Genomic DNA, 26,301 nt, shown 5'->3' on the forward strand with positions numbered 1-26,301 from the left:
AAAATGGGGATTGAGACTGTAAGCCCACATGGGAGAGGGATTGTGTCCAACCTGATTTCTTTGTATCCACCCCAGCACTTAGTATAGTGCCTGGCACATACTTAACAGAGACCATTCTAGGCCCAGTGGACCCTCCAATTCCAGGTAGAAAAAGCCCCAGTTGATCAATAAATGGAATTTATTGAGCACTTATTGTGTGCAAAGCGCTGCACTAAGCAGTTTGGAGAGTACAACACAACAGAGTTGGTGGGCACATTCCCTGCCCACAGTGAGCTGCTAGTCTAGAGGGGTCAGACAATTCCCAATGTTTTTTTTTTTTTTAATTTGTGCCCGGAATGTGCTTTAATAGTAATAATTATGGTACTTGTTAAGCTCTTAGTATGTCAAGCACTGGGGTAGATAAACGTTAATCAGGTTGAAAACAGTCCCTATCCCACATGGGGCTCACACTCTTAATCCCCATTTTACAGATGAGGGAACTGAGGCACGGAAAAATTAAGTCACTTTCCCCAGGGCACACAGCAGACATGTGGCAGAACCAGGCTTAGAACCCAGGTCCTTCTGACCACCAAACCCATGCTCTATCCACTAAGTCACGCTGCTTCTCTGATGTTGGAGATTCCAGGGTCCACAGACAATAGATTACATCTTTGCCAAAGGGTCTTCCAAAGAAACCAACTTAAATCTATAAAGTAATGTTCCCTTTGATGTATTGGGCAAATGGTCTTTTTTTTATCTTAAGTGCTTCTGTGTGTCATACAATGTTCTAAGCACTGGGGGTAGATAAGTGAATCAGATTGGACACAGTCTGTGTCCCACATGGGGCTCACAGTCTAAGTAGGAGGGAGAACAAGAGAACTGAGGCATGCAGAAGTGAAGTAACTTGCCCAAGGCCACACAGTAAGCATTGGGTAGAGCCGGAATTATAACCCAGGTCCTCTGCCCCCCAGGTCCATGGTCTTTCCACTAGGCCATGCTTCCTCTCATATGTGGGCAGGGAACGTGTTTGCCAACTCTGTTCCATTGTACTCTCCCAAGCAATTAGTACAGTACTCTGTGCATAATAATAGATCAGTAAATACCGTTGATGATGATGTCTAAGTGTGTGCATTCTGTGTGCGCACATGCAAATCTCTACTACGCTTTACCAAGGAGCAATGTGGTCATCGATTTCCTCATCCCCATACCACGCAACACATTTCAAAAGTTTTTAATAGGGATCAGATAGATGATAGTTGATAGGAAAAATGACTATTCTTGCAAAGCTCATATTCTATGTCGGATCTAGTTATTCGACTTCAATTTCACTCTCCATTCTCACTGGAAAAAAATAGCACAAAGGAAAACAAGCCGAACCCATTCCTCTAAAATCCAGGGAAGTCAAATCTGCCACAAGAAGAAAGAAAATCTGTTTTTTACTGCCAAGCAGAATCTATACTACTTCAAAAATCTAATCTGCTGTTATCAATTCACTCCTTGCTTTAACTCTCATTGAGCCTGGTACTGCTTAGTCCGTGATTCCAACTAACAAAAGCAACTGCTTTCTTTTTCTTTTTATTGCACTTCATTTTGAAGTTTGTAGTCTCCTGTTGCAATTTTTGTAACCAATGGGAGGAATAAGTGATAGAGCTGATATCTCTCAATCAATGGTATTTACTGAGCACTTAGTGCATGCAGAGCACTGTACTAAGCACTTGGGAGAGAACAATAAAACAGAGCTGGTATACACATCCCCTGACCATAAGGAGCTTATATCTTGTTTATCTCACAGATCCTGCATTTTATCAGTGGGGAAAGATAGCAGACAGTCACTTGCCAGATTTAGAGGTTTAATATTGACAAGATATATACAGACAACTCTAAAGCCATCCTTTCTATTTGAAGAAAACACCTCTTTTAGTGAAGTTAAGAGTAGCAGCTTGGCCTAGTAGTTAGAGCACAGGCTTGGGACTCAGAAGGACCTGGGTTCTGATCCTGGCTCCTCCCAATTGTCTGCTGTGTGACCCTGGGCAAGTCGCTTCACCTCTCTGGGCCTCAGCTCCTTCATCTGAAAAATGGGGATTAATACTGTTAGCCCCATCTGGGACAGGGACTACGTCCAACCTGATGACCTTATATCTACCCCCAGCATTTAGTACAGTGCCTAGCATATAGTAAGTGCATAACACATTCCACAATCATTATTATTATTGTAATTAGGGGCTAAGGATGAATCAGTCCAGTGGGGAACTGTCAAGTGAAGGAGAACAGGGTTTTGCGGAGTCGGGGTGGTCTCTGGCTTTTGATTGAGAAAAGGTGCAGCATGGGGAATGAACTGGTTTACAGTTACTGCTGCTGCCCTGAACCACATAAACCCTAGTTATCAGTTTATAACCAGACAGTGCTCCCCAGTTATAACCTTCCTGGGTATACAATGGGTATTATTGCATAGCTAAACCCAGGTTCACCTTTCATGGTTGCACTTGGAGAGTTTCTAGTACTCTACCAGTCTCAACTATGGGAGGGAGAGTCAAGCAGAGGAATATCCATTCCATTCCTAGCTTGGGCAGTGGCTAGTGAGTGGAAGGCAATCTGCTACAAGTCAAAGCTCACTCCTGCTGGGCAGCAGCAGCAGCAGCATGGGAGAGAGTCGAGGACGGAGACTCGGGTTTACTGCACAGAAGGAGGCAGTGGTAAACTTCTTCCAGATTTTTACCAAGAAAACTCTCTGGATCCACTACCAGAACGATTGCAGATGGAGGTGGGGCGTTCTGAGAGAGATGTGTCCATTTCATGGCTGTGGGTCGGACACGACTTGACAGCATAAGACAATGACAACAACAACAACAAAACCCAGGTTGGAGGAAATAAAGCTACTGTGGTCTTTGAAAGACCAAATGACTCAACTTAGATTAGCATATTTGGGACACATCATCGGGAGGACTCATTCTCTGGAGAGGCTAGAGAGAAGTCCAGGGAAAATGTGAAAGAGACAGGACAGAGGCATGGGAGAGAGTCAGGGCAGAGACTCAAGTTGGCTGTGTGGAAGAAGGCAATGGTAAACCACTGCCAGATTTTTTTTACCAAGAAAACTCTCTAGATCCACTACCAGAACAACTGCAGATGGAGGTGGGGCCTTCTGGGAGAGTCTATGGAGTTGATATGGGTCGGACACGACACGACAGCGTAAGACAAGACTCGATATGAATCAGAAACGACTCGGCAGCATTTGATAATTATAATATCCCAGTTTACAGTCAAGTTGGGAATACTGCTCCTATGTTTAATACCTTTTTTTCCCCTCACGGTATTTAAGCTCTTACTATGTGCCAGGCACTGTGTTAAGTGCCTGGCTAGATCCAAGCTAGTCAAGTTGGACACAGTCCATCTCCCAAATGGGGCTCACAGTCTTAATTCTCATTTAACAGATAAAGTAATCGAGGCATGGAGAAGTGATATGACTTACCCAAGGTCACACAGCAGACAAGTGGTAGAGCTGGGATTTGAATCTAGGTCCTCTGACTCCCGGGCCCGTGCTCTATCCACTAGACCACACTGCTACCATATCCCAGGGTACAACCAACATGGAGATACAAATGATGTTGTGAGGCAAGTTACCCTGGGTTGTAACCAATTTGAAGATGCAGTTTGTATTGTGTGGTAATTTGTCCCAGGTTACAGTCAAACTGGGGGTGCAGAGAAGAAGCATTGCCTAGGGGATAGAGCCCAGGCCTGGGAGACATCTGGACCTAGGTTCTAATCCTGGCACTGCCACTTGTCTGCTGTGTGACCTTGGCCAAGTCACTTCACTTCTCTGTGCCTCAGTTACTGCATCTGGAAAATGGGGATTAAGACTGAGAGCCCCAGGTGGAACTGGGGCTGTGTCCAACCTGATTTACCTGTATCCAGCCCGGTGCTAAATACAGTTCCTGGCACAGAGTAAGTGCTTAACAAATACGATCATCATCATGATCATGTGAGGTGTTTGCCAGCCAGCTACACAACCACAACCCTCAGTAGGAATCAAATGGAAAAGTCATAGTAAAGCAGGTTTTTTGTGCTTTTGTAATGGTTTGATTTTGTGGTGGTTGTGTGATGACAGCACACATCTGTTTCAGGAGGTAATAAAAAAAAGAAATCTCAGTAGATCATAATATGATTTTTTTAAGTTAAGCTCTGTTCCTCCCTCGTTCTTCTGTTTTAGTCTGAAAATGGTTTCTCCATTTTAACTATCAAAATCCATCTCTCCTTCCCATTAAAATGTTCAAATAATAAAGACTCAAGTAACTAGACTGTAAGCTCACTGGGCAGGGAAAATGTCTACCAGTTCTGTTATATTTTGCTCTGCCAATGGTAAGCGCTCAATAAATACCATTGCCTGATTGATTAAGCATCAGAATAGAGTTTGATTTATATTGCTTCATCCCATTGGACATTCTTCTATTAAACCATGGTGGGATTATTGATGAACTACATTTCAAGTACCGCACAATGGATTAGGATCTATTTGGCCACACTCTGTCTCTAGGGTCAAGCATTTTACTTCTAAGTGCCACCAATGATTTTGTTTTCATTGTTGTTTTGTTTGAATTAGTTGTTGAAATCAAATCTCTGTATGGCCATCAAATTTATTATGCGAAACATTTTGATTAGCCTATCATGATTGTTTTTGAACATGCTATTAAACAGCTAATGAAGATTGTGAAACGCACTGTGGAAGCCCCAAAACTCCATAAAAATGCTCTTGTTTTCCCTAAATACATTAGCATCATATTTCTAAATAGTGACCAACTTAGGAAAAATAGAAAGAGGGTTTTTCTTATGGGAATCACATGATTTCAGTCTTTTCATTAGCATGTATTCATACGGGAGTGGACAACAAATACTGATTTCTAAGCTCCTTGAGGGCAAGGTTCATCATCAATCGTATTTATTTAGCACTTTCTATGTACAGAGCACTGTGCAAAGCGCATTATGTAGCTATCAGTATACCTAGCCCATGATTTTTATTGAGTGCTTACTGTGAGCAGAGTATATACGAACTCTATTTTACTGTACTCTCCAAAGCGCTTAGCACAGTGTTCTAATAATAATAATGATTGTGATATTTAAGCACTTGCTATTTGCCAGACACTGTACTATATGCTGGAGTGGGCACAAGGAAATCGGGTTGGACACAGTCCCTGTCGCACATGGGGCTCACAGTCTTAATCCCTATTTTATAGAGGAGGTAACTGGGGCACAGAGAAATGAAATGACTTGCCTAAGGTCACATCGCAGGCAAGCGGTGGAGCTGGGATTAGAACCCAGGTGATCCTTCTGACTCTAAGGCCCGGGCTTTATCCACTAGGCCCTCAGTGAATGTCATTGATCAATTACTCTTTATATTTCTTTCTTCCTCTTGCTATCTTTAAAGTCTTTCTTTTGACTTCCAGTATTTTTCTTGAATATTTTACTCACTGCATGACCCTTTTAGAAGGAGAGGAGGAAAGGAGCAAAAACCCAGTTTTCTTTGGTTCTCAGCACCAAGTTCCCCCTCTAGACTGTGAGCTAGTTGTGGGCAGGGAATGTGTCTGTTTAGTACAGTGCTTTGCACACAGCACTCAATAAATACGATTGAATGAATGAATGAGAGTTCAAGTTCCCTAAGAGAGCCCTGATGGCAGTTACTGGTCCTTCCTGGAAGCCCCCTGTGCTCTTGCTTTGAAAGCTCGTTGTGGGCTGGGAATGTGTCTGCTTACGGTTATATTGTGCTCTCCCAAGAGCTTAGTACAGTGCTCTGCACCCAATAAATGCTCCATAAGGATGATTGAATGAATCATATGCAACTGAAGCTCTTGAGGTGATTTCACTTTGTTAGCGCATGAACATTTAAACATAGGCTCTCAAAGGATTTCCTCTGCGGCCAAGTACCACTCTCTAGCACAGTCACATTCCATCTGCTCCAGAGAAATATCTTAGACTGTGAGTCCTCTGGGGGCAGAGACTGTGTTCAACCCGCTTACCTTGAAACTCTCTACCTAAGTGCTAAGGACAGTGCTTGACACACAGTAAGCATTTAGCACATACCATTATTATCATAATATTTGACTTAGTTTCTCCTCACTGGTTGGAGGAAGTGAGGGAGTATCTCCCTCGAGTGGTTGAGAACATCACGGTTGGCAAGTCGAATGGATGAAGCCAAGAAGCCTTCCCTCACTAAGCCCTCCTTTCCTCTTCTCCCACTTCCTTCTGCATCACCTTGGCTTACTTCTTTTATTCATTCCCGTTCCCAGCCCTAAAGGACTTTTGTACATATCTGTACTTTTATTTATATTAATGTCTGTCTCCCCATCTAGACTGTAAACTCATTGTGGATAGGGAATGTGTCTGTTATAGTGTACTCTCCCAAGCGCCTAGTACAGTGCTCTGCACACAGTAAATGCTCAATAAAGGCAATGGACTGAGTGAAGATGTGATGTTTATACACAAAAATTGGGACTGGGGATTTATTGATGGTATTTAAGCATTTACTATTTGCCAGACACTGTGCTAAGTGCTGGGGTACATACAAGCTAATCTAGTTGAGCACAGTCCATGCTTCACTTGGGGCTTGCAGTCTTAATCCCCCATTTTACAGATGAGGTAACTGAGACCCAGAGAAGTGAAGTGACTTGCCCAAGGTCACACAGCAAACAAGTGGCAGAGGTGGGATTAGAATCCAGGTCCTTCTGGTTCCCAGGCCTGGGCTCTAGCCACTAGACCACAGCTGCTTCTCCAGAACTTTTGTTTTGGGTCAGCGTGCTATTGTTTTAAGAATACTAATTTTTATTATTGCTTCAAGTGCTTACTACGAACTTAGCATAAGAGTAGATATAATAATTGTGGTTTTTGTTAAATACTATATGTACTAAATGTACTTAGTATACTAAGGGAAGCAGCATGGCTTGGTGGAAAGAGTACAGGTTTAGGAGTCAGAGGTCATGGGTTCTAATCCCACCTCTGCCACTTGTCAGCTGGGTGACTTTGGGGAAGTCACTTAACTTCTCTGTGCCTGTTATCTCATTTGTAAAATGGGGAATAAGACTGTGAGCCCCATGTGGGATAACCTGATTACCTTGTACCTATTCCAGTGCTTAGAACAGTGCTTGGCACATAGTAAGTGCTTAACAAAAACTGTCATTATTTAATTAATTTCTAAACACTGGAATAGATAGTAGATAAGATCATCAGGGCCATAGGGTGCGCACAGTCTATGTATGAGAAAGAGCAGGTATTGAATCCCCATTTTGCTGATGAAGGAACTAAGGCACAGAGGAAGCAAAGTGACTTGCCCAAGGTCACATAGCAGGTTATCAGACTGGACATAGTCGCTGCAGCACAAAGAGCTCGCGATTCATCTTAGCCTCATTCTATATGTGAGGAAACAGAGGCCCAGATCAATTAAGTTACTTGCCCGAGGTAACTCAGCAACCCAATGGCAAAGTCAGAACTACCACTTTCCAATCCTGTGTTCTTCCCACTAGGCCTTCATGTCCTCCCCAGATTTGGCCTCAAACATTTTCACGTGCTGATAGGCTAACACCTTCCGATTCATATTCTTCCTTTATTTTTCCTTTAGGAACCAGACAAAACAGGACCAGATGTATGAGCTGAAGCCTTGTGAAGAGTTGAAGTGAGACAGTACCTCTGGACCTGTTTCCTGCAGCCAGCAGGACTCTGAAGAATCGCTCGATCTTCTCCTGACGAAATAATAATGGGTGTTTTGGAAAGCAGTCCTAGGGACTTCATTTTCCTGCTCAGGCTGGAGAAATTCCTGAACACCATTGGCATCTCTCCATGAACTCCAAAAAGGGTGTCCTGTTGAAGTGAGCAAGGGCCACTCTGAGATTCAAGGAAAAACAGCTGAGCTTCCAACAGATTCGACCTCGGAAAGAACTGACCCTCAGTCACCATGTCGAAGAACTTGGAAATCATCAACTTGTCATTTTTGTTGGAGCACGAGAAGGAAACGATCCTGGGTGTGTTGAAGAGAGATGAATATTTGAAAAAAGTCGAAGATAAGAGGATCAGGTAAAAACCTTTCATCTATTCTCACTTTATCATTAGCGTCTCAAGTCAGAAGAGTGTTGTTGAGTGAAATGTCAATAATTTGACTTCTTTATTGCTCAGAGGGCTGAGAAGCAGCTTTGGGCTCTTTCTTTTGGTCTAGTTGGTCTAGGGTATTAGGGGATTGGAATTTGTGTGTTTGGAAGAGTGCTGGGTAACTAGCTTCAGGAAGAGGACTGGTTTTGCAGAATGGGATGATAGAATCCAAATTAGTGTCCTTTCTGGCAATCATTATCGGATTTCCCTTCCCTTTCCCATCAACCCATCCCAATGAAAAAGCCGATGGCATGCCAATCAATGGTATTTGAGCGCTTAACTATGTGCAGAGCACTGCACTCAGTGCTTGGGAGAGAACAATACAACAAAATTAGCAGACATGTTTTCTACTCACAACAAGCTTACAGTCTAGAGGGGGAGGCAGACATTAATATAAATAAATAAGCAATTTATAATTCATTCAATCATATTTAGTGAGCACTGTACTAAGCACTTGGCAGATTACAATACAACAATAAACACCGAATTTATAGTCTAGAGGGGGAGACAGACATTAATACAAATTAATGCAATTAATGTGAATAAATACAATTGACTGAGGGAGGGATCGTGTCCAACAATGCTATTGTATTCTCCCAAGTGCAGCACATGTTCAGTAAATATCATCAATCGATTGATTGATTAGACATGATTCTTGCCATCGTGGAGCAGGGGCAGTGATGAAAGAAAAATGGTGGGAAGAAGGGAGTTATTTCTGCAGGGTGAAAACTAGCCGTAATGACCAAGAGGACTTCTACATGAGGGATCCTCTTTTTTTTTTCTTCTTTTAGTGGGATTTGTTAAGTGCTTACTAAGTGCAAGGCACTCTTCTAAGCGCTGGGGTAGCTAAAAGGTAATTAGGTTAGTCAAAGGCACTGCTCCACATGGAGCTCACAGTCTGTCGGAGGAAGGAGGATTTAATCTCCATTTCACAGATGAGGTAGTCGAGGCACAGATAGGTGAAGTGACTTGCCCAGGGTACACTGTGATCAAGTGGCAGAGCTGGGATTAGAACCCTGGTCCTCTGACTCCCAGGCCCGTGCTCTTTCCACTAGGCCACACTGTTTCTCTTTATGTTGGGTGAAAGGTAAAAAGATAATAATAATAATGATAGGGGTATTAAGTGGCTACTATGTGTCCAAGGGGTGTTAGGTAAAATATAAATGGATTGAACAGATTCCCTAAGCCAAATGAGGCTCACCATCTAATTAGAAGGGAAAACAGGTTTACAGATGGGAAACTGAAGCCCACAGAAGTTATGACTTGCCCAAGGTCACAAGCAGGAAAGTGGTGAAGCCGAGAATAGGACTCAGGTCTTCTGATTCCATAATAATAATAATAGCAGGTACTAAGTACTTTCTATGTGCCAAGCACTGTCCTAAACTCTGGGGAGGTTACAAGGTGATCGGGTTGTCCCACAGGGGCTCACAGTCTTAATGATGATGATGATGGCATTTATTAAGCGCTTACTATGTGCAAAGCACTGTTCTAAGCGCTGGGGAGGTTACAAGGTGATCAGGTTGTCCCATGGGGGGCTCACAGTCTTAATCCCCATTTTGCAGAGGAGGTAATTGAGGCACAGAGAAGTTAAGTGATTTGCCCAAAGTCACACAGCTGACAGTTGGCGGAGCTGGGATTTGAACCCATGACCTCTAACTCCAAAGCCCGTGCTCTTTCCACTGAGCCACGCTGCTTCTCAGTTATGACATTAAGCGCTTACCATGTGCCAAGCCCTGTACTGAGCACTGATCTTTTCATTGTTTCCATGATCATGTGATTGTTTGGTAACCATCTCAATGAACCCACATGTATGATTGACTGAGAAGGAACTGGCAAATACACAACAATAATAATAATAATAATAGTGGTACTAAAGTGCTTACTATGTGCCAGGCACTGTACTAAGCACTGAGGTGGATAGTCATTCATTCATTCAATTGCATTTTTTGAGTCCTTATTGTGTGCAGAGCACTGTACTAAGCACTTGGGAGAGTACAACACAACAATAAACAGACCCATTCTCTCTGAGCTACAGTCTACAGGGTGGGAGACAGACATTAATATCAATAAATTACAGGTATGTACATAAGTGCTGTGGGGCTGGGAGTGGGAGGAGAATGAAAGATATAATGAACTGGGTTGGACACAGTCCCTGTCCCACATGGGGCTCCCAGTCTTAATTCCCATTTTACAGATGAGGGAACTGAGGCATAGAGAAGTTAAGTAACTTGCCTAAGGTCACACAGCAGTCAAGAGATGGAGCTGGGATTAGAACCCAGATCCTTCTGACTCCCAGGCCCGTGCTTTATCTTCTAGGCCATGCTATTCCTATATTGGAATATATAGGAATATTGAGAGCATTCATGAGTGTATATCCAGGATGGATGAATAGATTGTATTTCTCGAGCGCTTACTGGGATCTGGAACTTCACTCATTCTATACACAACCTGCGATCGAATGCTCACGGCAGCTATACTTGGAGCTAAAGGGAACTTCGTAAGCGAGCCGTAAGATTGTTTCCTTACACCTGCAGAATACTGAATTGTGAAGGAGTGTATATAACACTTGGATACTTTGCTTGAAAATGCATTCACATTTGTCTTGATTGATGCTAATGCCGTCATTAAGATCCCAGAGTTCTTGTTTCAGCCCCTCAGAGATATTCAATCAGTGTTGAAGTACGGAAAGCTCCGATCTCCTCATCTTCTGAGTTCTCCGGGCCTCGAATATGAATGACGGTTACATTTGGAGTTTTGGTCTGGCCATAAATAAAAACTAAATTTTCAGAACACTGGCAAAATTTAAAATTCAGTACTTTTAGAGGAAGCGGGCTTAATTAATCTGTTTTAATGGAACTCGAACAACCTCTTATTTCAGGACACAATCCGTTTACAAGTGACAGGTTCTTGCTCCAGTTAACACTGCATAATAACAACGTAGGTCACTTGTTGCAGACACATTTTTCTTCTGAAATACAATATAATTTTAATTTTGCAACTATTCCATTGTTCTCTCCTATCTTTCTTTTCTTTTTCTCCTCTTTCTCTTTGGTTACTTCCCCCTCCCCAGTAGAGGAAACATAATTGTCTAGCAGAGGGCACCCAAAGCTCCCATATATAAATAATATTTAGTTTTATGTTTGGTTTATTTATAGCTTGCTTGTGATAGCCCAGAAAAGGCAGTTAGGCTTTCAGTAATATTTGTTTGATAATGATGATAATTGTGGCATTTAATCACTTACTGTGTGCTAAGCATTGGGGTCGATGCTGTTGGGTAATGTGAAGATCCTTTTGCTTTCTTTCCCTCTCTTTCTGAACCCCAGAATCGGAGTTTGGAGTCCCCCCCGCCGCTCCACTTTATTCCCCAACCCCGTGTTGGGGCAAGTTGGTAAGCTCTTTATAGGCATGGAACGTGTCTACTAACGCTGATCTTTTGTATTCAGTCATATTTATTGAGTGCTTACTTTGTGCAGAGCTCTGTACTAAGCACTTGGAAAGTACAATTCAGAAATAGAGACAGTCCCTGCCCACACCAGGCTTATACTCTCCCAAAAGCCTAGTTCAGTGCTCTGCACACAGTAAATGCTCAATAAATGCCAATCATTGATTGATGCAGATTTGCTCCAAAGACACCCTGCGACCAGAACAAAGGAGTTAATTTGCATTTGTGAACCAAGATCTTTAAAATCTCATTCCCAGTCTTTTTTGTTTCATGGTTTTTCAGTGCTTACTATGTGCCAGGCTCTGTACTAAGTGTTAGGATAGACACAAGCTAATCAGGTTGGACACAGTCGTAGATCTAAGCCCCTATCCTACATAAGGTTATCAGTCTAAATGGGAAGGGAAAAAAAGGGATCTTCTCTCCATTTTTACAGTTGAGGAAACTGAGGCATGAAGAAGTGAAGTAACTTGCCCAAGGCCACCAACAGGCAAGTGAAGAAGCCAGGATTAGAACCCAGGTCTCCTGATTGCCCCCAGGCCCATGTTCTTTCCACTAGGTCACACTGCTTCCATAATGCACATTTTCGCTCCATGTTTTGGAACGATAGAAGTCTTTTTCTGCCAAAATGCTGTCTGGAAAGAGTGTAATGTCAGAAAAAATGGCTGCCTAAAGCTCTGTGGCCTTGGTCCAGGTGTGTCAGTGCTGACGTGAGTTTTTCTCAAAGTGGACTTCATCAAGAATGTAACTCCCAGGTTAAAGGGTAGGCAATTGTCGGGAGGTTGGAGCAGGAGCAGAAGAGGTAAGAGCTGAAGTAAGGGACAGGAAGAAGGAAGGTGACACTTGGGTTGTTCTTCCCATCTGGGCATGTAATAAAAGAGAATCTGTGCTGTACTAAAGAGGGCTATTTTGTTCTCACCTCATGCAGTGTTCGTCTGGCCATGTCACTCCCTGGAGGTAGCGTGTTCCACCAGCTGAACCATCTAGTCTACAAGCTTGAAGCAGCAAGGATGTTTTGACCAGTTTTGCTTTGCCCTTGGCATGCTCCAGATGGCATATCTATAATACTGGCCTTTTGTGACTTAATTTGGAATAACAAGTGGTGCAATTTGCGCTCTGGACCTAATGCACAGAGATCATTTCAGTCCTAACTCTGGCCGACTCATTAGTCAAATTTGATGCCACCCGAAAGAAGTAGACTGGGGAGTCACCTGCATAGAGATGGTAGTTGAAGCCATGGTAATGAATGAGTTCTCCCAAGGAGAGTGGGTGTAAATGGAGAATAAAAGGGGACCCAGAACTAAACCTTGAGGGCCTCCTGCAGTTGGTAGATGGGAGGAAAAGGAGTAGCCTGTGAAAGAGAATGAGATTGAATGGCCAGAGAGATAGGAGGAGATCTAGGAGAAGTCAATGAAGCCAAGGTTGGGTAGTCAACAGTGTTGAAGGCAGCTGAGAGATCGAGGAGGATTAGCATGCAGTAGAGGCCATTGGATCTGGCAAGAAGGAGATCACTGGTGATCTTTGAGAGGGCAGTTTCTGTGGAGTGAAGGGGACAGAATTCAGATTGGTGGAGATCAAGGAGAGAATTGGAGGAGAGAAAGTGGAGACAGTGGGTGTAAATACCTCGCTACATCGTGCTAGGATGATGCTGAGGCTGTCAATTTAGTCATCAATTTGGTAAATAGGGCATGGTGACTTGAGAAAATTAGATACAGTCAAAAGATTGGAGATCTCTGTTGGGGAACAAGACAGAGTTGTGGAAATGGGGTGTGTGGGAGAGAAGGCGGGTGAGGAGGTTGTGGTCTGATGAAAGGATTTCAGAGTTGGTGAGGGAAGAGATGGTACAGTAACTAGAGATGATGAGGCCGAGTGAGAGTCCAAGTTGGCAAGTAGGTGAGGTGGGGTGGAGCAGGAGGTCAGCAGAGTTGAGGAGGGCTAGAAGGCAGGCGGCAGAAGTGTCGTCAGGAACATCCACGTGGATATTGAAGTCCCTAAGGATCAGTGTAGGGATGGAGAAAGAGCGGAGGAATGTGAAAAAGGGATCAAAATGGTTCAAAAAATGGGAAATGGGGCCAAGGAGGCGGTAGATTACCATGACTATCCCTTTCTCTCCTGCTTCACTCCAGGGGATTCCTAAACCAGTCTGATGCCATCCCAAAGTGAGGGTGGAATTATTAGGCGAGGTCCAGGGCACTGATATTTTATTGGTTTCGGGTAGGAACATATCACTATACTCTCTCCCTCCCCCTACCCATAATTTAATACATGTCAACCAAGATTATTGGATTGGACTATCCCCAGCACTTAGCATAGTGCTCTGCACACAGCAAGGACTCAGTAAATACCACTGATTGATGGATTCATTCAGGGACCATTTGTGGCACAGTCTTTCAGTCTCCCATGGCATCAGTCAATCTATGATATTTACTGAGCGCTTACTGGATGCCAAAGACCGTACTAAGCACTTAGGAGGCTATGATACAACAGAGTTGGAAGATTCCTGCCCACAAGGAGCAAAGTCCAGAGGGGGAGACGGATATTAAAATAACCTTTTTCTCTCTTCACCGCTATGCTCTTATAACAAAGTATATGAAGGTGTTTTTAGAAAAGGATTTGGGTATATTTCAGTTTTACTTGGTTCTGGGAATGAAAAAGATTGTGAGCCACAATCTGCCTACATTTTTGGATTTTAGCCAAGCTTGGCATCATTCAAATGCTTAGTACAGTGCTTTGCACACAGTAAGCACTTAATAAATTCGATTGAATGTCTGGATATACAGGATTGGATTAAAAAGTTTCCACCTCTATGCCTAGTCATGTTTGTTACCTTACTTGGACCTTCATTTCTCATCCCAGTTTAGATGGGATTGTTTAAAGTCAAGTTGGGAAGAGAGTTTCCTTGGAGATTTTTCATCCAGAGCTTTCCTTCTAGAGGCAATTAAACCCTTTTGTTTTGGAACCCTTAGCTCATTTAACATAATAGCACTTGAGTCTGAAAACACTTATAAAAACCGGGTGAGGCCCGTCTAATTTGGCAAAAGCTTTTGGTGAAATAATGTGAAAGTTTTTGATGAAGAAATAATCTGTAGTGGTTGGAATTTGCTGGGAGATTGAGCAGGTTTTGAAGAAAATGTTTAAATAATTATAATAATAATAATGGTTTTTGTTAAGCACTTACTATGTACCAAGAATTTACTAAGCGCTGGGGTAGATATGGGAAAATTAGTTCGGACACAGTCCCTGTCCCATATAGGAACAAACAAATTCCTGGATATAATCAATCAATGGTATTTATTGAGTGCTTACTGTGTGCAGAGCATTGTACTAGGAACTTGATCAGCGTGGCTCAGTGACAAGAGCACGGGCTTTGGTGTCAGAGGTCATGGATTCAAATCCTGGCTTTGCCAATTGCCAGTTGTGTGACTTTGGGCAAGTCATTTTGTGACTTTGGGCAAGTCACTTCACTTCTCTGTGCCTCAGTGACCTCATCTGTCAAATGGGGATTAAAACTGTGAGCCCACCATGGGACAACCTGATCACCTTGTAACCTCCCCAGTGCTTAGAACAGTGCTTTGCACATAGTAAGCACTTAATAAATGCTATTATTGTTATTATTATTATTATTATATAACCAGAACCTAGGGCTAGAATCCTCTGAATTCTTGACTTATCAATCAGTAGTGTTTATTGAGTGCTTACTGTGTGTTCTGCTCTGTAGTAAGTGCTTTTGAAAGTACAATATGAATGGGTAGACATGATCCCTGCCCACTAGAATCTTATAACCTACAAGGGGAAACAGGCATTAAAATAAATTATACGTTGGGGAATAATAGAGTATAAGGATATGGATATAAGTGCTGTGGGGTTGAAGTGAGTGTGACCTTGGGCGAGTCACTTCAGTTCTCTGTGCCTTCACCTGTACAATGGGGATTTAGATTGTGAGCCCCATGTGGGACAGGAACTATATCCAAACCAATTTATCTTGTATCTACTCCAGCACTTAGAATAGTGCCTGGTACATAGTAAGTGCTTAACAAATACCACAAAAAGTGCTTATACATTTAATTTTTCCCTAATACATGTTTTCATGAGCATTTGGCTGGAACACTAAAATGGGGATTAAGACTATGAGCCCCACGTGTGACAACCTGATTACCTTGTATCTATCCCAGCACTTAGACAAGTGCTTGGCACATAGCGCTTAACCAATACCATGATTATTATTACTATTATTATTATTATTATTAATAATAATAACACTTTTTGGCATCTATCAACCCTGTCATATTTTATGCTCCCAAGGGCTTAGTACAGTGCTTTGCACAATAGTAAGTGCTCAATAAATGATTGAACATGATGGCGGAATTAAGGAATGGTACTCTAATAACGCATATCTGTCTGGATACAATATGATACAGTGTCTGAAAGCACTCCCTCCCGCTTCATATCTAACAGAGCACCGGTCTTCATTTATTCATTTATTCATTCAATCATATTTAATGAGAGCTTACTGTGTGCAGAGCATTGTACTAAGCTCTTGGGAGAGTACAGTATAACAGTGAACAGACACATTCCCTGCCCACAGTGAGCTTACAGTATAGAGGGGGAGACAAACAATGAATATAAATAAATGAAAGATATGTACATAAGTGCTGTGGAGCTGGGCAGGGGGTGAATAAAGGAAGCAAGTCAGGGTGATGCAGAAGGGAGTGGGAGAAGAGGAAGGGGGGTTTAGTTAGGGAAGGCCTCTTGGAGGAGATGTGCATTCAATAAGGCTTTGAAGATGGGGAGAATATTCGTGTGTGATTTGAGAAGGGAGGGCATTCCAGACCAGAGGCAGGATGTGGGCGAGGTGTCTGTGGTGAGATAGACGAGATGGAGGTACAGTGAGAAGTTTAGCAATAGAGGAGCCAAGTGTTTGGGGCTGGGTTGTAGTAGGAGAGCAGCGAGGTGAGGTAAGAGGGGGCAAGGTGATTGAGTGCTTTAAAGCCAATTGTGAGGAGTTTTCGTTTGCGGAGGCAGGTGGGTAGCCACTGGAGTTTCTTGAGGAGTGGGGAATCATGTCCTGAATGTTTTTGTAGGAAAACGATCCGGGCAGCAAAGTAAAGTATGGATTGGAGTGGGAGAGACAGGAAGCTGGGAGTTTAAGCAAGGAGGCTGATACAGTAATCAAGGTGGGAGAGAATAAGTGATTGTATTAATGTGGCATCAGTTACAATGGAGAAGAGAGGGTGGATTTTAGCGATGTTGTGAAGGTGGAACCGACAGGATTTAGGAGAAAAGGATAGCGCTAAGGTTATGGGCTTGTGAGATGGGAAGGATGGTGGTGCCATCTACAGTGATGGGAAAGTCAGGAGGAGGACAGGGTTTGGATGAGAAGATAAGGAGCTCTGTTTTGGACATGTTAAGCTTGAGATGACAGGAGGACATCCAACTAGAGATGTCTTGAAGGCAAGAGAAATGCGAGGTCTTCCCATCTTCAATTGAAATTTTCTGGCTTTTCAACTTCATAGCAGTCAGTGGTATTTATCCAGTGCTTACTGTGTGCAGAGCACTGGACTAAACATGTGGGAGAGCACAGTACAACAGAGTTGGTAGATACATTTCCCTGTTCATTTCCACCTGTCTCCATCCCCCAAAACATTTGTAAACCAAACAGATTTTGGCGTCCCCTTCTCCCCTGCCTCCCATGGATGCACAGCCTTTTGTCTGAGGAGCTGAGCCAAGCAAACCATGGCTCCAGGGAATTGGGGCTATCGGTTTTTCTCCTGGATTTGGTTGCTTTGTCCATATCCTGGTCAGAGGCAGCAGGCTTGGATGTCTCTGCAATCATTCAGTCGTATTTATTGAGCACTTACTGTGTGCAGAACCCTGCACTAAGCGCCCGGGAGAGTACAGTACTACAGTGCAGTGTGGTTCAGTGGAAAGAGCCTGGGCTTGGGAGTCAGAGGTCATGGGTTCTAATCCCGGCTCCCCCATGTGTCTGCTGTGTGACCTTGGGCAAGTCACTTAACTTCTCTGAGCCTCAGTTACCTCATCAGTAAAATGGGGATTAAGATTGTGAGTCCCATGTGGGACAACATGCTCACCTAGTATCCTCACCAGTTCTTAGAACAGTGCTTTGCACAAAGTAAGCACTTAACAAATGCCATCATTATTAAAATGAATAGACACAGTCCCTGCCCATAATGAGCCTACAGTCTAGAGATGAGCGTACAGTCTAGAAACGCTCCTCTTCTCCAACTCCAGGTAGTTGGAGCAGTGACAGTATTGGATGAGCCCCTACTAAGCTGAATGCACTGTACTAAACACTTAAGAGGTAGCCTAGCCTAGTAGAAAGCACACAGGCCTTGGAGTCCTTCTAGAGTGTAAGCTCATTGTGGGCAGAGAATGTGTCTTTTTATTGTTACGTTGGACTCCCCCAAGTGCTTAGTACAGTGCTCTGCACACAGTAAGTGTTCAATAAATACAGCTGATTGACTGACACACTTGTCTGCTGGAAAACCTCATGCAAGTCACTTCTCCTTGCCTCAGTTTCTTCATCTGTAAAATGGAGATGAAATGCCTGTTTTCCCTCCACCTTAGAATGTGAGTCCCATGTAGGAAAAGGACTGTGTCCATGTTCATTATCTTTTATCTACTTCAGTGCTTAGAACAGTACTCAGCATATAAGTAGTAAATAAATACCATTAACCAATCAGCCAGTCATATTTATTGAGCGCTTATTAAGTTCAGAGTACTGTTCTAAGCACTTGGGAGAGTACTAACATAATTAGCAGACACGTTCCCCGCCCATAACAAGTTTACAGTCTAAAAAATAGTCCTACATTTGGCAATAATGTTTGAAGAGCATCTAAACACGAAGGAATGAATTTGGTTTCAGCTTTCAGGTCTCTGGTGGCTTGCCTTATATTTTCATTTGTGGCTGAATCACTTTCCCGCCAAGGTTGTTTGTTAGGAAGGATATATTGCTGGTGACAATTGACAACTTAACTCCCTTTTGTTATCCGGCTGAACAAGATGAAGTATAATGAATCTCTTGTATCTGTTCGGTAATATATTACACGTTACCAATTCTTTCATAGATTTTTTTTGGCCTGTTATCTTTTTCTATCTTTGGACTCTTCCTGCCTATGAACAATGGTAATGCTACTACTAATAAACAACAACTGTGGTTTTTAAGCACTTTCTATGTGCCAGACACTGTACTAGATGCTGGGTAGATAAAAGCCATGAGGTTGAACACGGTCCCTGTCATTCATTCATTCAATCATATTTATTGAGTGCTTACTTTGTGCAGAGCACTGTACTAAGCGCTTGGGAAGTACAAGTTGGCAAAATATTGAGACGGTCCCTACCCAACAATGGGCTCACAGTCTAGAAGGGGGAGGCTCATAGCCTTAATCCCCATTTTGCAAGAGAGGGAACTGAGGCACAGAGAAGTAAAGTGACTTGCCCAACGTCACACAGCAGTCAGGCAGGAGAACAGGAATTAGAACCTAGGTCCTCTGACTCCCAAGTCTGTGCTCTTTTCACTAGGCCACACTGTTTTTCTATTACTTTCCACATTATTATTACTTCCCACATTATTATTACTTCCCACATTAAGTTCTTGCAGTATACAAAACAATGTACAAAGCATTGGGAGTAAATACATGAAAATCCAATACCACCACACCTGCACAATGAGCTCGCATGAGGAGGAAAGACCTGTAGAACAATCAGAATTGAATCATCAACAACAAAACAGGTTAAAATTCAGCAGTGCAAAAATATTACTTTCCCTCCAAGGTTGCTTGTTAGGAAGGATTTATTGCTGGTGACAATTGACAGCTTAACTCCCTTTTATTATCCGGCTGAACAAGATGAAGTATAACGAATCTCTTGTATCTGTTTGGTAATATATTACTCGTTACCAATTCTTTCATAGATTTTTTTTTTTTTTGGCCTGTTACCTTTTTCTGTCTTTGGACTCTACCTGCCTATGAACAATGGTCATGCTTTCCAGACAAACCTGAAAGGCACCTATAGAAAACTGACTAAATCTAGAAGTAGGAAGATATGGGTGATTCCATTAGAGCACCAACCTGGAATGTTCCTTTGCTGAGCAGGGAGGTGAAGGGTATTTGAAAAGAGAAGCCCAAGAGACTGATCATTGCAATTTTAGCATTTCCTTTAATTTTCTCATTACCATGGTGGCTCTCTTCAGTGTGTTGTTTGGGGACTGTGGGCCTTTGATTAATAGAGATGATTGTAAGTTTTTCAGTCTTGTCTAGTGTTAGGGTGGCAACCAAGGATGACAAATACCTTGTTAAGTTGTATTCTACAACATCGTGTGGAAACAAGAGGACTGCATAAAGCAAAGGAGGCTTTGCTCTTTGGGATTCCCCAGGGGAAGGAAATTTGGCTTTTCCCTCTGTAGTTTGGAGTTGGAGAGAGAGAGAGAGAGAGAGAGAGAGAGAGAGAATATGAATGAATGTGTGTTTCAGGGACCCCCTGGGATAAGGATGATGACTGTAAACTAGTGGTGGGCAGGGAATGTGTCGTTCACTGTTATGCTGTACTCTCCCAAATGCTTAGTACAGTGCTCTGCACACAGCACTCAATAAATCCTATTGAATGAAGATTGACAGTTTCAGTGGGTAAATAGTTTAAAGCAGCTTGGAAAGAGCTAGTGGAAAGAGCCTGGGTCTTGAAGACAGAAGACCTAGTTTCTAATACTGGCTCTGCTGCGTGTCTGCTGTGTAGCCTTGGACAAGTCACTTTATTTTTCTGGTCCTCACTTTCCTCGTCTGTTAAATGGGGATTAAGACTATGAGCCCCAGATGGGACAGGGACTATATCCTACCTGATTATCTAGTTGGCACTTAGTATAGTGCCTGGTAAATAGTAAGTGCTTAAATACCGCTCTTAATATTAATATTATCATCATTATTATTATTGTTATTCTCTCTGCCTCAGTTCTCCCTCCTGCTTAGGCTGTGAGCTCTATGTGGGACAAGGACTGTGTCCAAACTCATTTATTAAGCAGCTTGGCTTAGTGAATAGAGCACAGGCCTTGGAGTCAGAAGGACGTGGGTTCTAATCCCAGCTCCGACACGTATCTGCTATGTGACCTCAGAGTCACTTAACTCAGTCCCCTTATCTGTAAAATGGGGATTGAGACTGTGAATTCCACATGGAACAAGGACTGTATCCAACCTGATTGGATTATAAATACGATTGATTGATTATATCCACCCCAGTGCTTAGAACAGTGCTTGGTACATAGTAAGCACTTAAGTACCATAATAATAATAATAAATAATAATTTATTTTAGACTGTGAGCCCAATGTTGGGTAGGGACTGTCTCTATATGTTGCCAATTTGTACTTCCCAAGCGCTTAGTACAGTGCTCTGCACATAGTAAGCGCTCAATAAATATGATTGATTGATTGAATAATTATTATTATTATTACTTGTATCTACCCCAAGGGCTTTGAACGGTGTTTGAAACATATTAATTGTTCAGTGAATACCATAAAAAAATGTACCCGGGGCTTTCCTTTTCCAAAGCACCTACTTCTACCAGTACTTATCCCTGCTTGTCTTCAAAACATCCCTGTGAGATAGGTATTATCCCCATTTAACAGATGAGGAAACTGAGGCACTTGGAACACGTTCATACAGAAGGCCAGTGGCAAAGTTGGAACTCTCAGGCCCTTGTTCTGTGTGTGTGTGTGTGTGTGTGTGTGTGTGTGTGTGTGTGTGTGTGTCTGTCTGTCTGTCTGTCTGGGGATATATATATATATATACATACATACATACTTACGTACCTCATATGCAGACACCCACATATATGTGTACATCTACATGATGAAAGTTGTCTGAGTGCATTGTTATTTCTTTTTAAAACACCCCCCCCCCCACCCCCCTCCAGTGTTGAATTACAGTAATAATTTCAGGAAGGTTCTTATCTTCAAGGGATTAGATAACACTTTATCTTCATAGCAGAAGATTAATTTCATGACTGCTCATTTGAGAAATGTCTAAAGAGTGAATAATTATGCCTCATTTAAAAAGATGTGAAAGAATGTTATAATCACAAACAGTTGCTATCTCTTCTCTGCCTCCAACTGAGCTAGCCATTATCGTATTTAGACTTGTCTAGGTCTTGGTTTGCCTGTTCCTTTGGGTCTCCTACACCCCTACAGAAAACACAAACTCATCAGGTCCTGCCTTCCTTTAAGGCAGAGAAGCAGCACAGCCTAGTGGATAGAACCACGGGCCTGGGAGTCAGAAGGTCTTAGGTTCTAATCCCAGCTCTGCCACTTGTCTTCTGTGTGACCCTGGGCAAGTCACTTCTCTGTGCCTGAGTTACCTCATCTGTAAAATGGGCGTGGAAACAGGGAGCCCCGTATAGGGCAGGGACTGTGTCCAACTCGATTTGCTTGTATCCTTCCCCAGTGCTTGGTACCATGCCTGATACATGGTAAGTGCTTAACAAATACCATCATTATATAAGGAGAAGAGGGTTAAATACAGTCCATGCCATTTCCAAATGTTAGACCATACAGGATTCACTTGAAGAATTCCATTTTTCCTGAATCAACTATGAAATCTTCTAAACTGCAAGCTCCTTGTGAGCAGAGACAGTGTCTAATAATAATATTCATTCAGAACACTGTCCTTCCTACTTGAGAGAGTACAATAAATGGGAGTTGGCAGACACTTTCCCTGCCCACAACAAGTTTACTGTCTAGAGGGGGAGGGACGTTTGAAAGATCTGAATTGGTGACCTCCTTTCCAGTAACTCTTTCATAGTGGAGTCTTCCCTGTCTTTTTCCATCCGAGGGATTTCAGCCTTGGGAATCACAAATCAAATGAAGTCTTTAAAGACGAAAATGGCAATCTCTTTCAAAGAGCCCAGGGCAGTTCACCGTGAACCAGAGGAAGAAAATGTGAAGTTTCTCAGAGACAAACTTCATAATAGAAACTCCTTACCATCAGCATGCAAGCACACTTTCTGTTCCTCATCTCATCTGTTCTGCCAGAATGGGGTAGTGGATAGAGCATGGGCCTGGGAGTCAGAAGGTCATGGGTTTTAACCCCTGCTCTGCCACTTGTCTGCTGTGTGACCCTGCGCAAGTCACTTCTCTTCTCTGGACCTCAGTTACCTCAACTGGAAAATGGGGATTGAGACTGTGAGCCCAATGTGGGACAGGGACTGTGTCCAACCCCATTTGCTTGTAGCCCCCCAGCACTTAATACAGTGTCTGACACACAGTTAGCACTAAACAAATACTACTATTATTGTTATCATTATTGTTATTATTATTACCACCCTGTCCATACCCTCCCTCTGACTTGGAATTTCCTCCCCCTTCAGATCTGACAATCTCCTCCTCTCCCCACCTTCAAAACCCTCCTAAAAATCACATCTCCTCTAAGGGGCCTTCACTGAATAAACCCTTATTTACCTATTCCTTCTCCATTCTGCCTTCCTTCCCCCTCTCCCTTCACCCTGGGTTCTGTATCCTTCAAGCACTTGATAGTCACCCCACCCTCAGCCCCATAGTACTTATGTACATATAAGAAGTTTGTTTTAATGTCTGACTCTCCCACTCCGGACTGTCAGCTCCTTGTGGGGAGTAGAACCCGTTCTACTCTCCCAAGTGCTGAGCGCATGGTAAGTTCTCTTTGAATACGATTGATGATTATGCACACAGTAAGTGCGCAATAAATACTGCTGATTGATGCACTGCAGTACAAAAGTGACTTTCTAAACAGAGAGTGGGAAGCTGTGTGGCCTAGAAAAAGCACAGGCCTGGGAGTCAGAAGTCGTGGGTTCTAATATACCGCCTGCCTGCTGTGTGACCTAGGGCAAGTCACTTAATTTTTCTGTCATCGTCAACTCTATCATCATCAATGGTATTTACTCTTTATCTTGTTTCAGCTAAATATAGGGCAAGATGATTTCCTTAAAACTTCACGCTCTGACCCTGATTTAATTGCCGTCCTTTCCTTTCTATGATGCCTTTAGAGAACGCCAGGATGTCAAACTGACCCTAATCAATCAGTCAATAAATTGGTGGTATTGACTGAGTGCCGTGAGCAGAGGATTGTACTAAGCACTAGAGAAAGTACGATATGACAGAGGTTGTAGACAGGTGCCCTGCCCACAGTGAGTTTACAGTCTAGAGGTGGGGGACAGACATTATTATAAGTAAATAACGGATGCATCCTTAAGTGCTGTGGGGCCAAGGTCAGGGTGATTATCAATCAATCCTATTTATCGGGCACTTACTGTGTTCAGAGCACTGGACTAAGCAGTTGGGAGAGTACAATATGACAGAGTTTGAGACGTGTCCTGCCCACAACGAGCTTCCAGTCTAGACAGACATTGTCATTGTCTTATGCTGTCGAGTCGTCTCCGACCCATAGCAATGCCATGGACACCTCTCTCCTAGGACGCCCCACCTCCATCTGCAATCATTCTGGTAATGTATCCCACAGAGTTTTCTTGGTAAATATACAGAAGTGGTTTACTATCGCCTAATTCCATGCAGTCACCTTGACTCTCTGCCCTCAACTGTCTCCCATGCCACTGCTGCCCAGCTTGGGTGAGGTTTGACTTGTCGCAGATTGCCTGCCACTTGCTAGCCACTTGCCAAGCTAGGAATGGAATGGACAGGCCCCTGCTTGACTCTCCCTCCCTTAGTCGAGACTGGTAGAGGACTGGAAACTCTCCAGGTGCAAACTTGAGGGGATAGCAGACATTACTAGGAATGGATAAATAAATTATGGCTGTGGACATAAGTGCCGTGGGGCAGAGGGCAGGGTGAAGGCCAAGGGCCCGGAGGGTGCAGATCCCTACTGAAAAGCACTTGTTCACCCTGACAGAAAGTTGAAGAAGGAGCTCCTGGAGGCCAAGCGAAGCGGCGGGAAGTGGCAGCAGGAGAGTGACCGGATCTGCGTTCACTGTCAGAGGAACCTGGGCTTGGTCTTCGACCGGGGGGCCCCATGCCAGGCGTGTACTCTCCGCGTGTGCAGTGGCTGCCGGATTGTGGGCCTCGATGGCAACTGGAAGTGCTCCGTCTGTGCCAGGATGGCGTAAGTCCCCCTCGCTTCGGTCAGTCAGGTGCTTAGAACAGTGCTTGGCACACAGTAAGTGCTTAACAAATACCATCATTATTATTTATTGCGTGCTTACTATGTGCACTCCAGTCCATACTTCACTCAGCTGCCCGCATCATTTTCCTTCAGAAACATTCACTCCATGTCTCCTCACCCCTCAAGAAAATCCAATGGTTGCCCTTCCACCTTGGCATCAAAGTAAAACTCCTCATCATTGGCTTTAAAGCACTCAATCACCTTGCCCCCTCCTACCTCACCTCGCTAGTCTCCTACTCCAACCCAGCCCGCATACTTGGTTCCTCTAATGCTAACCTTCTCACTGTGCCTCGATCTCATCCATCTCACCGCCGACCTCTCACCCACATCCTACCTCTGACCTGGAACGCCCTCCCTCCTCATATCAGAAAGGTTATTGCTCTCCCCCACTTCAAAACCTTATTGAAGGCACATCTCCTCCAAGAAACCTTCCCTGACTAAGCTCTCCTCTCCTCCCACTCCCTTCTGCGTCACTCGTACTTGCTCCTTCATTCATCCTCCCATCCCCACAGCACGAGTGAGTTTATGTGTATATACATATAATTTATTCATCCATTTATTTATTTATATTAGTGTCTGTCTCTCCCTCTAGACTGTTAACTCGTTGTGGTCAGTTAAAAAAAAAAAGTGCTCAGGAAAGCAAATGCAGTGGTGTGGTTTTCAAAATTTATAGTGCTGTGGCTAAATCGTACCTGAAGCTTGTAATGTATCTATGTGTATAAATTTGTATTTTTGTACACTGTATAGGCTTATCCATATCTGCAAATGCAGTTGCATCAACTTTAAGAAGCAAGTGTGGTATAGATCACGGACCTGGGAATCAAAAGCTTCTGGGTTCTAATACCAGTTTTGCCAGTTGCCTGTTGTGCGACCTTGGGCAAGTCACTTTTCTGTACCTCAATTACCTCACCTGTAAAATGGGATTAAGACTATGAGCCCTATGGGAAGTGAACTTTGCCCAACCTGATTAGCTTGTCTCTACTCCAGGGCTTAGTACAGCATATAGTAAGTACTTAAAAAATGTCATCAAAAAAAAAAAAAGAATGTGACTGTAGAAAGACCAAAGCAAGCACATATCAAGTTTTGAAGAGAAGGAAAGGGATACAGGGCTCCCAGCAGAGAGATGTCAATCTGACAACATCCTGGACCAATCTAAGCCCCTTAAGGAAAAGCAATCTGACAAGCAATTTTCCCAAACTCCTGCCCATTCCAGTTAAATCAGGAAAAAGAAAATTGTAAAGAGTTGCAAATCCTCTCTTTTAGAGACTAACAGCTTCTATTAAGGCTGTTAAGAAATGTCAGTTTTTCCCCATGCAAAGTCATTTAATTACCTGGGTTGAGAGTGGCCTGACTTTTTTTATTGAAAAAGGACATGTAGTCAGGGAATGGCAATGGATTTGAATTGTGTCCTATTTTGATTAACTGGTAATGAGGTTTTCTGCTACTCATGCATCAAACGACCTGGCAGATACCCTGGAAGATGTATGTACTTTTTTTTTTTTGGTCAAATAGCTTGATTAAATTCATTAAGAAAAAAGACCCAATTGAGGACATACCTTTACTACTGCAGGGCTATCGGGTTCATGGGTTCTAATCCTGGCTCCAG

General features: G+C 43.1%; 1 protein-coding gene and 1 non-coding gene across 3 annotated transcripts in view; both read left to right on the top strand.

Annotated features, from left to right (window-relative positions):
• The window catches only part of SYTL5 (synaptotagmin like 5), a 95,913-nt gene that overhangs the window by 26,798 nt on the left and 42,814 nt on the right, over positions 1-26,301 (top strand). For both annotated transcript variants that reach the window (XM_038760395.1, XM_038760396.1), the window contains exons 3-4: positions 7,580-8,031; positions 24,426-24,635. In XM_038760395.1, the coding sequence (XP_038616323.1) occupies positions 7,913-8,031; positions 24,426-24,635 (329 nt within the window). In that variant the 5' untranslated portion in view covers positions 7,580-7,912. The remainder of the gene's footprint in view (positions 1-7,579; positions 8,032-24,425; positions 24,636-26,301) is intronic.
• LOC119940510 lies at positions 2,445-2,582 on the top strand. The gene has a single exon (XR_005454984.1). It is a non-coding gene; the product is annotated as a small nucleolar RNA SNORA7 (small nucleolar RNA).

The sequence above is a fragment of the Tachyglossus aculeatus genome, chromosome 18 (genome assembly GCF_015852505.1).
Source record: "Tachyglossus aculeatus isolate mTacAcu1 chromosome 18, mTacAcu1.pri, whole genome shotgun sequence".
NCBI classification, from domain to species: domain Eukaryota; kingdom Metazoa; phylum Chordata; class Mammalia; order Monotremata; family Tachyglossidae; genus Tachyglossus; species Tachyglossus aculeatus.